The sequence below is a fragment of the Rhinichthys klamathensis genome, unplaced genomic scaffold (assembly GCF_029890125.1).
Source record: "Rhinichthys klamathensis goyatoka isolate OS25496 unplaced genomic scaffold, OSU_Roscu_1.1 h1tg000022l_1, whole genome shotgun sequence".
In the NCBI taxonomy this organism is placed as follows: domain Eukaryota; kingdom Metazoa; phylum Chordata; class Actinopteri; order Cypriniformes; family Leuciscidae; genus Rhinichthys; species Rhinichthys klamathensis.
This window is the reverse complement of record NW_026606573.1, coordinates 295065-311872: the sequence shown is the minus strand read 5'-3', so window position 1 is coordinate 311872 and position 16808 is coordinate 295065. Positions and strand designations below refer to the sequence as shown.

At 38.5% G+C, this 16808-nt stretch overlaps 1 protein-coding gene across 2 annotated transcripts; it reads left to right on the top strand.

Moving 5' to 3' along the window:
* Positions 1-386: 386 nt before the first annotated feature.
* cpt1aa (carnitine palmitoyltransferase 1Aa (liver)) lies at positions 387-15424 on the top strand. Of its 2 annotated transcripts, none has more exons than XM_056242280.1 (19): positions 387-524; positions 1225-1386; positions 1502-1644; positions 1764-1935; positions 2047-2151; positions 2600-2737; positions 3829-3906; positions 4718-4825; positions 5585-5669; positions 5969-6164; positions 6409-6597; positions 7204-7309; positions 7886-8002; positions 8134-8298; positions 8412-8543; positions 8656-8808; positions 12951-13064; positions 14010-14102; positions 14562-15424. In XM_056242280.1, the coding sequence occupies exons 2-19, from the start codon at positions 1246-1248 to the stop codon at positions 14646-14648; spliced, it is 2322 nt and encodes a 773-aa protein (XP_056098255.1). In that variant the 5' UTR covers positions 387-524; positions 1225-1245; the 3' UTR covers positions 14649-15424. The 2 variants fall into 2 exon arrangements, with proteins under 2 accessions (XP_056098255.1, XP_056098256.1); XM_056242281.1 differs by lacking the exon at positions 387-524 and adding an exon at positions 672-810.
* The last annotated feature ends 1384 nt before the right edge of the window (positions 15425-16808 follow it).

The window sequence follows — 16808 nt, the reverse complement described above, 5'->3', positions numbered from 1 at the left end:
AGTAAGCATCCCATTACATGTGTTAAAAAATGATATGTCTGCCATTTGCTCTTTGTGTGCATCTTCTCATCGTAATTTAAGACATTTGCTGCAGGCAGTACGTCCACTCAGCATTCACTTCCGTGTTGGGTATGCGGTAAAGCAGCACGCGATCCAGTTTAATGCAACCAGATTGGTTAACTTACTTCCGAGTTCGACATTTCTCAAAGGATCTGCTTGGATGATGAAGGTCAACCCCCTATGTCTACTAATAATAGTCAAAGTTATCTGATTTTAATATCACATTTAGGTAACCCTATTTGCGCGCTATTTCAAAAATTTAAACTAGTTTGTAACCGCAACGTTTTAGTTGTGTGGTTAATGTAGAGTGGGCGGGCTATACTGCACTGTTGTTAAAGTAATAGTCAGGAAAACAAACGTCTGGATTCGCCGTGCCATTCAATCGAATGCATGTCCGACTGTAACTTACACTTATTTTTTATCACGTTACAGGTCTGGCCAGGAGAATAAGTAATCAAACGACGGTAAGTACCGGCACATGGCAGTTTGACATAATCGTCATCATGGACGTATACAACAGTCCGATGGGTTAACTTTGCTGACAAAGCTCACATAGCTCACTGAGTAAACACACACACACACACACACACACACACACACACACACACACACACATGCAGATTACAACTCTGGGTCGGATTTGTATTCAGTAGGGTTAGTTTTAAAGGTGTTTGCGATTCATTTATTGTCTGTTTTCCTGCATTGAATCACGTGACTTAGTTGTGTATGAAAAGACGGCCACATCATCAGGTCTGTATAAGCATCGCTATTTGTGATTAGATCTTCGTATTTCTTTTCTTTTCTTTCTTATCTTTCTAGATAAAAAAAAAGTTGTTTTTAAAAGCTCTGCAAAATCGAAGTAAGTTAGGCTAGTGTTCTTAATATGTAATATGGTGGTGTGATTTAAATATTAACGTGTGGGTCAGCCAATGGTTGAGAAATATTCATGGCTTTATTATAATTCGGAAAGTTAAATGTGAAATATGAGTCAAACAAGCAAGCAGGTAATTGAGTATTAGTTATTGGTTTGTCATTTTATTTGCAGGTTTATATACCAATCATTGGAGTCACAAGTTTTGTAAATAACAATATGAAGGCACATTGCTATAATTTGTACTTAGTCACCTCTTGTGTTCTGGACTGAAGAATTTTGTTCTTTTGCAGAATTGTTAGCAGTGATCCAGTATGGCAGAAGCTCATCAGGCTGTGGCCTTCCAGTTCACCGTTGGCCCTGATGGCATTGACCTTCAGCTCAGTCATGAGGCTCTTCGACAGGTCTACCTCTCTGGACTTCACTCCTGGAAGAAGAAATTCATTCGCTTTAAGGTACTAGGATTGTGTTTCTTACATGTTCTACCGCTGGAACTTTTGGCTACCTTTTCAAGACAATTTGGAGATTTAAAACCATCTTGGAGAATATCGTTTTTCATTGTGCTCACAGAATGGGATTTTGAATGGGGTGTACCCAGGGAGCGCACCTGGGTTCATGCTGGTGTTAGCAGGGTACTTGGGAAGAGCGCATTACTTAAAAGTGGACCCTTCCTTAGGCCTGTTCGGCAAACTTGGCAAACTTGTCCCGGTCAGGTATGTCTGTTTCATTTGGGCTTTTTGTTACTCCACAACACAATAAAAAGTGCCTAAATTGCATTAGTACATTAGAGGTTATACTCAATCAGGCTCCTCTTATGACTCTCTTTCTGCAGTAGGTATATGTCTGCACAAAAGCAGATGTTAGTTGGGGGTGTCATGGTGGGAACGGGTCTGTGGATTGCCATCATATTTTGCATGAGGACTGTCCTGAAGGGTCTGCTGTCCTGGCATGGCTGGATGTATGGTGCCCGTGGCAAAATGACCTGGAAACTTCAACTATGGCTTGTATGTATGACATAGAGGATTTATAATTTGTGTTAATTGTTTTCTGGAACACTTTATGCTGATCCATTCTTGGTTGTTTTGAACTCTGCCATTTGTTCTTTGACCTTGCAGGTGCTAGTGAAGATTTTTTCTGGCATGCAAAGACCAATGCTAAACAGCTTCCAGACATCGCTCCCTCATTTACCTTTGCCATCTGTGAAGGACACCATGAGAAGAGTAATTATTCATCTTTTAAACAACCCAATCAAAACTATTCTTCAGTTTAATATATTTATTTGAGATGATTTCTTCAGTTAAATGTCAGAGTCAGACTGGTAACCCAGGAATAGCTACTCTTCAATTAGTTTTTTCAATGTGGATTTTGGTCACTTGTTTTCAGAGTTAACTTGCTCAGGTGATTATCTACTGATGTTGGAGGTAGGTTGCACAGCGTGGATGAAGTGTTAACTTACTAAAACATGCACGCTGTTAAGAACCGTACTAGAAAAATAAACTAGCTTAGGTTTGATTTGAACTTATAAACCATAATTTGTTGAGACTCATAAGGAACATGCTTGGATTTAAGTTAATACTAATCTTTTTGACTACCCTGACAGTGAGATATTGATTATAAGTGTGAATTTTAGCTGTGATTTCTTGTTTTCTTGAAATTTTGAACCTGTAGTATCTTGAATCAGTCCGGCCACTGCTGAGCGATGAGGAACACCAAAGAATGCAGAGTCTTGCACTTGACTTTGAGAAGAACCTTGGACCAAAACTTCAGTGGTACCTCAAACTGAAGTCTTGGTGGGCCACCAATTATGTAAGTATAACACATTACTCGACATATCAGTTACTTCTCAATGAAGAACTGCAGCAGCAGTTTAAGTTCTTGTATTATGTTGTGTTATATTTTCTCCTGTATATGTCGCAGGGATGCAAACTACTTCCCTTTTGGAAAACATTGTTTTGGGTCCAATGTGACAAATACTCCATGTGATTTGTGCATATCTGAGTAGTTCATTCTAATTTACACACTCATATTTCCACAGTTTTTCAAAAAATATTGAGCAGCACAACTGATTTATGAGTAATCCTTGAACACCAAATCAGTATATTAGAATGATTTCTGAAGGATCATGTGATACTGAAGACGAGTAATGATGATTAAGCATAGCGTCAATTCTGGCAGGTCACGTTAGTCAAGCTCGCATCAGCTGACTCTGATCCACGTCTACCTATAGGAATACGACACCTATTACTGTAAACATATATAAGCTCCTTCAGTATTATCAGCAGCTATCGCGTTTCTCAGGAGCTAATTACCCTCCTCCATCCCCAGCTCCTCCTCTCGTCAGTCAGCATGGCATTCTGATTCCCCTTGAATGAGAATAAATTCTCGAATTATGTTGTACTTTAAAATCTTGAATTAATGATATCTGCAATACATTCATGTTGGTTCCGTTCTGCTTACCCAAAGGGGGGGTTATCGCTGCTCTGGATCCGCAGGGAGTTCTTGCCCAGAACAGAACCATACCGCCAATCCGTATACCGCAAACTGTATGCTAATTGTCAATCGTATTTGACGATAGTGGTCCTGACAGAACTGAAAATTCAGCTTTGTCATCACGATAATAAATTACAAATTTTATTATTTAAAAATAAGTTTGCTGTTTTGTTTTAATGTTATTCAAATGATAATATTGAAAAATAGTACTGTTTTACTGTGTTTTTGATCAAATAAATGCAGCCTTGATAAGCATAAGAGACTTCTTTAAAAAAGATAAAACATCATACTTACCCCTAAACTTTTGAACAGTACTGTACATGATGGGGAAAGTGAAAATTCCTGCATAATAGAAATTACTCTGACTATTTCACCTCTGAGTTTGCATCGTTGTGTGTGTGTTTCAGGTCAGTGACTGGTGGGAAGAATATATCTACTTGAGAGGTCGTGGTCCAATCATGGTTAACAGCAACTACTATGTAATGGTAAATAGTACTTGCCAGCCTCACATTCATATTTAGCTACAGGGTGCAGTATAGTACCTAGATATAATATTATTGTCTGCTAGGCTCTGTTTACACCTGGTATTAAGTCACAAGTAAAGGAGGGATGCACATACATGTTTACACCTGGTATTTTAATCCGTCTCTTTTGTCCACTTTCAACCACTTTTGTCCTGATTTCTGTCCTGATTTCTATTTCCTGATCTAATGGACAAATTAAGCATGCTCAATTTACATATGAATGCGTCCGGAGACGACAGAGAAACATATAGAGAGCTGCAGCTTTCGTTTCTGCTCCAATAACTGCAAGACCACGCCGGATCGGTAGTGTGTGTTAGATATCAGGAATGGTGAGAAAACATTGTGCTTGGTTTGTTTTTCATCTTCAAACCAAACTTGGGTCTTCAGCCGACAATATTTAAATCCCACCTGGCTACTCCTTCCCGTAATGTTTACGCATTAAGTTGGTAGGCGGAGAGCGGGCTGTCTTTTGGGGCTGTTCAAATGTATTAGACCACATGAGTGTTTACACTACGAAAGCAATCTGGTCGAATGTGTTTTCGTCCACCTCTGGAAGTGGTCGAAAGTGGACAAGCTCAAAACGTTTTAGACCCCATTTACACCTGTATTTAGCGTTGTCCACTTTTGATCTGATCGAGAAAAACACATCTTAATGCCAGGTGTAAACAGGGCCCTAGATAATCATAGGTAATTTTTTTGTTTCATATCAATTAGATTATACCTGCATTCTTAGTATTTAAAACTCTTTGTTTCTTTATTTCCCTCTGAACAGGACTTTCTTTATGCCTTTCCCACACATCTACAAGCAGCAAGAGCCGGCAACGTCATTCATGCAATCATGGTTTACAGAGGGAAGCTGGACCGTGCTCAAATCAAGCCGGTTAGACGATCAACCATATTTTGTACCTCATCTTTACTGTAAACAAATCACTTTTTTCATTTAATAAGTGAGTTTTGTTGAGTAAACAGGTAGATTAGCTTTTTTTACCATTTTGCCCCATAATAAAGGAGGATAAAATTTGTTATAGTTTTAGACTTTCACAGCCATAGAACCAATAAGTAATAGCACTGTAATAACCTCTACCCTCTTGTCACAAATGATTGATTGCCCTAACTATTATTGGGCCTGTCGCTATGGAGATTGATCTCTTTATTTAATGCAATAAATATTTCTATATTTCATGCCTCCTGATCATATGGTCATAATGGTGCAGCTTTTTGCACTATTGAACAGAGTTCCACTCTGTTCTGCCCAGTAGGAACGGCTATTTAATACATGCCGCATCCCAGGCCTGGAGAGCCAGTCTGTGCACCATAGGCCAGCTTCTGTCTACTACGCTGGTCATGTGTCATCAGTTATTTTTGATTAGCAGAGTAATAGATATGTTATTGTAAACTGTAACTGGCAGTTTTTTCTTATGCACAATAATATAATGACTTTGTTTTGAGAGGCTGGTGACACAGGACTGTACTGCTTAAAATCTCTCTCCATTCATTCCATTGCATTTAAAAAAAGAAAGAAAAGTAAACTTTTTTTAAAACTAGGACACTAGTTAGTCTTCATTGCGTACTAATGATTGCATAGTTCTCTCTCTTGTCCGCCCAACAGTGATTTGTGGACATTTTCTCTGCTTTGCAGCTTATGCTTCAAAACACCATCCCCATGTGCTCGTCCCAGTATGAGCGCATGTTCAACACCAGTCGCATCCCAGGCATAGAAACAGGTACTGAACAGTGACACAGTTGTCTTTGAGGCAAATTCAAGTTGTTGGGCAAAGTTCTTCCAATCCTGCTTTCCAAGAGGATTTTTTTTTTTTTGCTGCTTCATATTTTTGTTGAAACTCTGTCTCTACTGTCACTTTCAAATCGATCAATTTAATGCATCATTGCTAAATAAAAATATGAATTGAAAAAATTCTTACCGACTTCAAAGATTTAAACCGTTTTGTTTATATATACATTTTTAATTTATAATCATAATAACGTTGTAAATGTTTATTGTAAATTGACTTTCTTTCTGTAGACTCCGTTAAGCATATGTCTGACAGCAGGCATATTGTGGTGTATCATCGGGGCCGTTACTTTAAAGTATGGTTGTTTTATGATGGGCGGTTACTGTTGCCACGGGAGATAGAGCACCAGATGGAGAGGATCCTGGCTGACACGTCAGAGCCACAGCCTGGAGAGGAAACCCTCGCCGCCCTCACCGCAGGGGACAGGTATTCACTACACACCCAACAGCAGGAGTCTCTACCGTTTTCCTGTCTTTCATTGTTTGATCTCTTGTAACTGATATAAAGTTTAAGTGGGCTGTCAGTTTGAAATTAGTAACAAAGTACTTTTGTTACTAATTTCTCCTTCCTCTTTTTTTTTAACTTATTACTTGTCTCTAGTTTTTAGCAAACAGTCTAAACCATTTTAGATGGAGTAAAAGCTTGTTTTTTGTATCTGTGGCTGTGTCAGAGTGCCTTGGGCATGTGCCCGTAATGCCTACCTCAGACACGGCAAGAACAAGAAGTCTCTGGATGCTGTTGAGAAGGCTGCTTTCTTTGTTACACTGGATGACACAGAGCAGCGCTATGATCCAGAAAACCCTGTGGAGTCCTTGGACCGTTATGCTAAATCACTGCTCCATGGGAAGTGTTATGACAGGTGAGAAAGAAACTATAGCATGTGTTAAAAGAGACCATCTCCTTCCATGCCCCTTTGAAAAGGTTGTTGTGAGTCTTCTTGTTAGATTTCTCTATATTTGGCTGAGCAGTTATTTCGGTGGCTCCCCATAAAAAAAGTAAGCTTAACCAGATTTCTTGTGGGGAGTAGAATTTATTGAAGGTAGTTGTAGTGTAGCACAGTTCTTCAGCAGCGATGTTAGCATGTCAGCCTTCAAAGAATCTTAACCCAACGTTTTGTCTGTGGGACAGAACTTTATACATGAGGTAAGAAGGGCTGCATACAATAGAAACCTGTTAGGACCTCCCACAGGAGATCGATCAACCCTGCAATCTACGCTGAGCAATGCTGTTTCTATGTCATTCACACCCATCTGTTTCTTTGGGCCATACCTCTATATTGGCCATTTAGTTCACACTTTTACAGACACAGATAGAGTTGATTGCATCTGAGGCACAGTCACAATGTAAATACATCTGACTAAAGATGACTGAAAATGAACACAATCTTTCACTCTCTAGGAACCAGTACTGTACCTCTAAGTAGCTTTTATATAATGTGTAAATTTTAATGGTCATCTTCCCTTAGGTGGTTTGATAAGTCCATAAACTTCATTGTCTTCAAAAATGGAACAATGGGCCTTAATGCAGAACACAGTTGGGCTGATGCTCCAATCGTTGGCCACCTCTGGGAGGTACACTCACACACTACTTTTTTGGTCTACTACTGTCTGTGAGTCAGTCAGTCAGTCAGAAATTATTACTTTGATTCAGCAAGGATGCATTAAATTGATAAAAAGTTAATAATTATTATTTTTTTAAATGTAACCAGGAATTCTGCCTCAAATAAATTCTGTTATTTATTGCTGTTAAATACTGTTACAAACTATTCTGAAAAAAAGTATCAAAGTATATTAAACAGCAACTATTTTTTTTTAACATTAATAAGAAATGTTTCTTGATTGCCAAATCTGCATATTAGAATGATTTCTGAAGGATCATGTGACACAGAAAACTGGAGTAAAGATGCTGAAAATACAGCTTTGCTATCACAGGAATAAATTAAATTTGAATATGTATTAAAAATATATATATATATATATTAAGGAACATAAGAGACTTTTTTTTAAAAAGGTAGAAATTCTTACCGACCACATACTTTTGAATGGTAGTGTACGTCAGTTGTGTTTCACTTTTTAATTCCTATTTATCACGCATGAAATTATATATATCTGCTTCTAATGTAAACCTTGATGATATTTTTCATGAAGCATGCGCTCTCAATGGACCCTGTTAAGCTGGGCTACACAAAAGATGGCCACTGTAAAGGAGAACCTCACCCTAATCTGCCTGGACCTCAAAGACTCCATTGGAATATCCCATCTGAGGTCTGTGTATGATACACTTCATAGTAAAAACACTGATAACTCTTTCTTCACATCTTGCTTGAATGGATATGATGGAGCCAAGTATTCACTTGTTTGATATTCTGTCTCTTGTGCTTCATATTTCATGGCAGTGCCAAACTATGATTGCCAACTCTCTGTCTGTGGCCAAGGCTTTGGCTGATGATGTGGACTCTCATATCATCCCCTTTAGTGATTTTGGAAAGGGCCTGATCAAGCAGTGCAAGACCAGTCCAGATGCCTTCATCCAGCTCGCACTGCAGCTGGCCCATTATAGGGTGAACTGTCCTATCAGTGAACTTCTGAAGTATAAAAAGTTGTAGCAAGATATGCCTGCTTATTGCTCATTTGAAAATGTGAAATGGGATGTCAATGTTTTTTAATTGTACAGGACAAACGAAAATTCTGCTTGACTTATGAGGCATCCATGACACGTTTATTCAGAGAAGGCCGTACAGAAACTGTGCGCTCCTGCACCGTGGAGTCCTGTGCTTTTGTCCATGCCATGACCAACAATGAGACGGTACCATGTCAAAAATACCCCTTAAAACTCATTGGGATGTGGGGTGCACTATACCAGTGCAGATAGCGGAAATTGGGCAACACAATAATAATTTTTCTCTTGTATTTTTTAGAGAGAAGAGAAACTTCGTTTACTGATCAAGGCCTCCGAGAAACACCAGCAGATGTACAGAATGGCAATGACTGGTCATGGCATTGACCGCCATCTCTTTTGCCTCTACGTAGTGTCTAAGTACCTTGGACAGGACTCCCCTTTCCTCCAAGAGGTGTGTTACAGCATTTAAGTGATTCAGAAAATAAAAAGTAAGAATATAAGCAATTAAAAAGTATATACACTACACTATCATTAAAAAGTTAACACCTCTATCAGCAAGGATGCATTAAATTGTGAACAAAGTAATAAAGTGACAGTAAATACTTTTACATAAAAATACATTTAAAGGTACAATATGTAGGATTTTTGCAGTAAAATATCCAAAAACCACTAGGCCAATCTTATATATTTTGTTTAGTTGATTACTTACAATATCCCAAATGTTTCCAACTATTTGTAAATCGTGAGAAAATTGCGATTTTAACCAAGGAAACGGGGCGTGTGACCAGAGGTGAGGAGTCGCCAGTCAATGGCGTCATATCCGCGTTACCCTCGGTTTCCGCTCGTACTGCCATAGTAACTAGGGATGCACGATATTGGATTTTGGCCGATATTCGATATGCCGATATTTTCAAACTAAATTATGCCCGATGCCGATACCGATATATTTGTATTTTTTTTAAGTGCAAAAAAAAGCTTATTAAAGTTCTCAGTCAAGAGCAGTGAGTGATTTCCTCTTTGTGTTTTGTTGTTTTATTAACATTAAAGGGATAGTTCTCCCAAAAGTTGTATTTGTCATCATTTACTCTCTCAAGTTGTTTCAAACCCAAATAAATGTCTTTCTTCTGTTGAAAATAAGTTATTTGGAAGAATGTGGCTAACCAAACAGTTGCTGTACTCCAGTGACTTCCATAGTATATTTAAGCACAAGCAAGAAATTAATACAGGTTTGGAACAACATTAGAGTGAGTAAATAATGACCGAATTTTTATTTCTGGGTGCAGTATCTCTTTAAGGAGAAGCGGCAGCATATTATAGATACTATCTCTTTAAGAGCTGCATGCGACGCGTCTAATATACACGCATTTGACAAGCAGATTTTGTCTGTTTGCTTTCACTTTAGACATAACCAACTTTGTTTATGTAAATCTTGTGTGTATTTGACAGTATTAGCGCAATAAGACTCGAAAGATAACTTAGTCCAGTATTCAGGCGCTGTTAGACAGGCTGTTAGTTCCTGTGAGCGTCGGGTGTACGCGCTCAGAAAAGTGCATGTTAGAACAGCGCATCAGCACGTGAATGACATGTTTAACTAGCAAGACTTTGACGCACATGCAAATAATGAACTTTTGTGAATTGCAGTGTCCCGTGAGTGTAACTCTACCTTTGCGTTTAACTTACATGTGATGTGATGTGAATATATGTCACGTTGTACAGTATGTTGTGATGAAGGCACCAGAATTGAACTGATAGAATGCACAATACTATTATTTTTCTTCAAAAGCAGATCGTGGAGACATTCTAATCGTCCACGATCAAAAACCGCGTGAGACGCACACCCCTAGTTGGAAGTTCAAGTTGCTGGCTCTCATGCTTCGTTCACGGTCGCCACGTGCGCATAGGAAACACGCCACCCTATCGGCAAGGCTCATCGGCAGTAATATTCATATCTGCCGATGATGGTCATTTTTAGCTTTTATCGGCCGATACCGATGTTGTCCCGATATCATTGTGCATCCCTAATAGTAACCATGGCGACAGACATGGACAACTGGGTTATGCCTAGCAGGACGCTCACGCTGTTGTTGTTTTGTTCAAACATTATGGACCATGGCAAGCAGACTTTGAGACAAAAAGAGGACTAAAACGAAGATCAACATCTTTCGAGATGCCGAGAGTTCCACGTCCGCGACTAACTTCGACTTGACAGAGTGTTGCATGTACTTTATTAGACAGATGAGCAAATGTACATAAAACTAATGGATGTTATTTAGTTCAACATGATGAAATGTTAGAATATGATCTGTATGTTATTCTAATGTTGATCTAGCTTACAGCTAGTCTCATACAGCCAACAAACAACCTAACTAACAACATTCAACACACTCAAATGCTGTTTAGTGTGATAGTGTAACTGTTAGACCAAGTGAAACAGCGCTACGTTACCTCAAGTTTAATTCGTCTAATAAACTGACCTGTGTGAGTATTAATTCAGCACTTGCGTGTAGTTCGGTAGAATGAAATGTACTCATTCCTTTATATCCACGGGACTCGCGTTGCGTGTGACGCTGGTATTCGTCTCTCATTAGCAATCGTGCCCTGCTTCATACCACAGTCATGTTACAAACATCAATGTATTCACTCATCCATGAAAGATCCATCAGCTTGACGACAAGATCCATAATTCCGCTTAATGCTTTGCGTCATCAATATACGCCTTTGTTATTGTAAGAGGTTAGCGACCCCTGGTGGCGAAAAATCCTACATATTGTACCTTTAATAATACATTAAAATAAATGCTGTTCTTTTGAACTTTGTATTCATCAAAGAATCCTGAAAAAAGTTCCCCAAAATATTAAGCAGCACAACTGTTTTCAACATTAATAATAATAAGCAGCAAATCAGCATATTAGAATGATTTCTGAAGGATCATGTGACGCTGAAGACTGGATTAATGGCTGCTGAAAATTCAACTTTGCCATCACAGGAATAATTGCATTTTAAAATATATTAAAGGTGCATTAAGTGATTTCTGAGAAACACTGTTGATATTTGAAATCAACTCAAACAAACACACCCCTCCCTTCATTGCTCCACCCCCAGAAACCACGAACGCGCAATGCAAAAGTTGATATATCTTTATCCTAGCAGAAGCGAAGCAAAATAATGCTTGGTGAAACCTAAAGTGAAGATGATGAACAAACAACAAAGGTAGAACCAAAAAGGACATTTTTCACCGGTTAATCGATGTGTGACAACACCGGTATCACTTGGGGGGAATGGGAGACGTTGGAGTTTTTTCCTCTTTTTCCACCTCGCTTTTAAATCCCTTATGGTGTGTGTCCACTGGTGCAGAGCGAGCGTTTTCAACGAATTCCTCAACTTCCATAGGAATGAACTGAAAATGCTCACTCTGCTCCACGCCAGTGGACACGCAGCGTTATGAATTCCCAAATATCGCCAGTTCGGGAGCGGCAATTGCTTGAATGGTTGGTTCATTATTATTCTTAATGAAAAACACAACAACAAAACGGGACAATGACAAACTCCATTGTTTTTACATTTCGCTTTGAAACCAAATATTCCGCCATCATCTTGTCAGTCAAGAGTGAGGCGAAATGGGCGAAGTGAGGTGAAATCTGAGTCCTGCTGCTGATCTGTGCTGCGACTCTTGTTCGGCTCACAAGTCACTCTGAATTGAGCAGATGCCTTTAGTTTTTAATTGTAGTGTCTGTTCTCTAACTGAACTAAATGATTTTCATTGCTATAAAAAATCAAAACGACGGTGGGGGGCAGTGCCGCCGTAAGGAAGTGATGTAACCAGTGTAGCGGCTAAACACTGGTGACACCGGTAACACCAACTATCGCAGCAAGCCTACTCCAGACAAACAATGATGCTCATGATGTTACAATGTTACTATAGCTAACATTACAACAACAGCATATCTTGGTTCTGTGAAACAGCGAAAATAACGTTACTCGCATATGGAGCAGAAACTCTCTAATAACTCCAGTGCTGGAAAGCTTTTCTAATACTAATGCGGGTCCTAAAGCTTCTGCCTGATCATAACCCTTCTTTTTCCAGTAATCTTCCTCTGACAATTTCTCTTTTGTAATGTCCCTCTCAGCTATTTCTCTTTCTACAGTCTTTCTTCAAATGTCCTGCTGACTCACTCTCTCTCCTCCCCCATCATGAGTGGACATGCCCCCTACTGCTGATTGGCTGTGTTGTGGTGCTCCGTCCGATCCACTTTCAACAGTGTTTCTCAGAAATCGCTTACTGCACCTTTAAAATAGAAAACAGTTCTTTTAAATTGTAATAATATTACTATAATATAATATAATATAATATAATATAATATAATATAATATAATATAATATTACTGCTAAAAGTAAAGTAAACAGAGTCTTGGTGAGCATTAGACCTCTTTTAAAAACATTTTACGGACCCCAAACTTTTGAACAGTAGTGTATATATTAGAATATTATTAAAAAAAAGAAAGACATTTCTGCCTTTAAAGACAAGTAGCTGATATTCTTTAACAAAATTCAATGCAACTGAATGCAACATGTCCAACTTCCTGTCCCTGCAGGTGCTGTCAGAGCCTTGGAAACTCTCCACCAGTCAGACTCCCCTACAGCAGGTGGAGCTGTTTGACCTGGCGAGACACCCAGAGTATGTGACCAGTGGGGGAGGCTTTGGACCGGTGAGTCTTTAAAAAATTACATAATCTGGTAATCTTAAAGGAGAACTCCGGCGCAAAATGAACCTTTGGTCTAATTACACATTGTTACCTAGTCAACCGTTATCTGAGATTTGTTTTCATGATTATCGAATGTAAATAGTTTTATCTCTAAAAATAGTTTAGCCTATAAAGCTAGTATAACGCTAGTATATTGGGCATAGTGTAATGACAAATAAAAATCGCTTGTTAATACCACTAACAAGGCTGAAAATAGACCCACACTAACACGGTAGCATAATGAGGGTCGCTACCTTCAAACCGAAGCATTGAGAACTTTGTAAGTGTACAGACAGTTTAATAAGAAGATATTTTAAACATACAGTCAACTTCGCGTATACAGGCAGAAGCCATCTTTGAAATACAGTCTTTACCAGTCGATCTACGAATGCCGATCCAAGTGCGCTGGTGAGAATGTGAACGAGCTATAAGTTGTGATAAGGTGAGCGCGAACAGCAAGCTTGGAACGGCGTTTGTAGATCGACTGGTTAAGGCTGTATTTCAAAGATGGCTCCTGCCTGAATACGCGAAGTTGACTGTATGTTTAAAATATCTTCTTATTAAACTGTCTGTACACTTACAAAGTTCTCAATGCTTCGGTTTGAAGGTAGCGACCCTCATTATGCTACCGTGTTAGTGTGGGGCTATTTTGAGCCTTGTTAGTGGTATTAACAAGCGATTTTTATTTGTCATTACACTATGCCCAATATACTAGCGTTATACTAGCTTTATAGGCTAAACTGTTTGTAGAGATAAAACTATTTACATTCGATAATCATGAAAACAAATCTCAGATAACGGTTGACTAGGTAACAATGTGTAATTAGACCAAAGGTTCATTTTGCGCCGGAGTTCTCCTTTAAAATGCTTAGTGAAAAGATCAATTCAACTTTTTTTTGTCTGTTGTAGGTTGCAGATGATGGTTATGGTGTGGCCTATGTGATTATTGGAGAAAAACTCATCAATTTCCACATCTCTTCCAAGCGTTCCAGTCTAGAGACCGTGAGTACACACATAATCAAAGAATCAGTCACAATACACAGTGCTGGACTAACCAGCGAACCAATATCATTAGACAGCATCTTCAATGGTAAGTCATTCTGAAATGCCTAAGCCAAAGTCTGTAATCAAAATAATTTGGTATAATTACCTCCCAAAACTATCTTGCATATCAGGCATCTGCCTCAGATGGCAAGAGAACATGAAGGCGTTTGTTACTGCGTTTCGTCTCTGAGGCGAGAGAATGTTATGTATAAAAAAGAGCCACAGTGGCTTCCCGGGTGCAGCAACTTCCAATTTTATTATTAATACTTTGCGCCAGTTTCCAAGGAAGTGACCTTTTGAACACATGGGATGAAAACTGTGCTTTGTTCGATGTTCCAATTTACTTGGCTAACCTTGTTTTTGATTTATTGGCGTTTTCTCTCATAGTTTTTTGTATTTTCTCCCATCTTTCTTCAGGACTCTCATCGCTTTGGAAACAATATCAGACAAGCAATGCTTGATATGCTGGATCTGTTTCAGCTTGACAAAAGAGACCCAAAGTGATTTGACTGGTGAAAGGATTGTGCTTTTAATGACTAACCTTAATTAAGTGAAGCGTGATTTCTTTTTTTTTTTTTTTTTTTTTTTTGCTTTACCTGTGTTGTCCTGTTTGTTTGCATGTGTCTGTGAGATGCAGCATATAAAGGAGAGAATTAGGGAGGCAGTGTGAGAATCTCATTCTGTTGTTATATGTGCTGGTGCCTTAACATGTGTCTTAACTGAACAGTTCAGTGCAGGTGATCTAAAGTTAAACTGCATTTCATTACCAGGATGTGCTTTCACTCTTCGCTCGCAGTATACTTTACTGAGATGTACAAATTCTTAGACTGACACTTCAATAGACGACATTCTGTTGACTAGATGTCAAGGAGCATAGTAATTTGCTTGGCTGAAGTGTTTAGCTTATAAATAAAGCAAATCGCAGCTCTTTATTTTTGCTTTTGCTTTGCATTCTTATATTTGCAGTTTTTCAGCTTCAATATTAAGTAATGAATAGAAAGATGAGATTAAGCAGATGTTAAGTTTCTGAATACCCCATGTGTGCACTCATTTATAATGGATTTTGCTTGACCAGCCTGTTTTTATTGGTTGGTGTCGTGTTGATTCAGCATAATTGGAAAGGTCTGTTTTAATTGGTTAATGTTTATCAGAGCCTTTATCACAATAACTGTATATTTGTTTTTATTTGATTTCATTTATTTTTTTTCCATCATATTTTATGTTCCTTCTGACTGGTATATACTGTAATGGTTTTGAAAAATATTTAAAAAAAAAAAAAAAATCTGGAAAAAAATCTCATGTATTCTAAAACATTATTTTATTCAGTTATTTATTCAGAATAAGCATTAAACAAAAAAAAACATTATTCACAGTTCTTCATGACTAGTAGTCTGTTTCCTGACAAGATTATTCTCATAAATATAAGATTAAACATAAACATCATTTTTAAACGTAATTTACTCTTACAATTTTATCTTTAACTTCAATGTCGGAGCACAAAACAGCTTTTCCCAATTTTCTCTTTTCCATGGATATATTCAAACTGAATGCTCAACTCTGGTGTTTTTATATAGGCCAGAGTCCAGTCATTGACCTATTAAAGGCATCTCTTCTAAGTAGACAGTTTAAACAGGAACACAGTTCAATTTATGCAGTTTGACATTGGTCTACAACATACAGAGAAATGTGGTTGAGCCTTTATCTTTCCTGTAAATAAGTTAGTAAAACTTTAGAACAATATTTCCTAATAACTCTCTGTATATTGTCAAGTCACATTTATTTATATAGCGCTTTTTACAATACAGATTGTTTCAAAGCAGCTTTTCAGAGATAACAGGAAAATAATGCAACAAAGTTTGTTTCCAGGAGAAAATAGTGTCACAGTCCAGCTTAAGTAAGTCCAGTGATGTTTCATTTTAGTTGTAGAAAAGTTATTAATTTAGTTAATTTATATATATATACAGCCGCTCTGGGGAAAACCGTGATGTCATCGTCCAGCTCAGTTCAGTTCTCATATAATAGTGTCAATGCAGGCAGATCAATATAATTTTTGAATATTAAATTAAATGTTAAATTTAATGTCCCCAACTAAGCAAGCCAAAAGCCAATGACAACAAATGTGAAAAAGGTGACAAAAAACAAAACTCAATCAGGTGGCAGATTGTAGAAAAAAAAACCTTGGGAGATACCAGGCTTTGTATATTGTAAATTATTTCCTTTACACGAGAGTAGATGTTAAAACTTCATGCTGATTTGTACTCGGCTTTCGCCAAGATAAGCACAAACTAAGTCGTAGCTTTACAGTTACCTATGCTCCATCCATTTACGCTTCCTTCCATATGGTGATGTGAATCTCCTTCTGTCCGGGGTTAACGGCTGCAGTGTACTTGGCGCGTAAACACACACAACGGCTGCAACTACAGTGTGGTCTCCCTAGTGGACCAGCACGACGACCGTCTGGATTGAGCCTAGTAGGGGACATCTCTAGGGTCTTCAAGTGGGCACCTTCCGTCCTCAGTGTTTCATCGACTAGCCCACGACACCTCAAGAGGGCTCGACAGTGACTCTGGCGTCCCAGAGTCACCCCCCTCCGTCCCCCACTCAACTCAGCCCAGCTTACTGACCTCTACATCCCTCCTGCTGCTGAGGTTGCTCCTTCCTCGT

Excerpts from the sequence above, each read along its gene's own strand:
- cpt1aa (XM_056242280.1), top strand. The coding sequence starts at position 1,246 with ATGGCAGAAGCTCATCAGGCTGTGGCCTTCCAGTTCACCGTTGGCCCT. Across the intron at positions 2,738-3,828 it reads CTTGGTGGGCCACCAATTAT|GTCAGTGACTGGTGGGAAGA; the intron begins GTAAGTATAACA and ends TGTGTGTTTCAG. Across the intron at positions 8,299-8,411 it reads TGCAGCTGGCCCATTATAGG|GACAAACGAAAATTCTGCTT; the intron begins GTGAACTGTCCT and ends TTAATTGTACAG.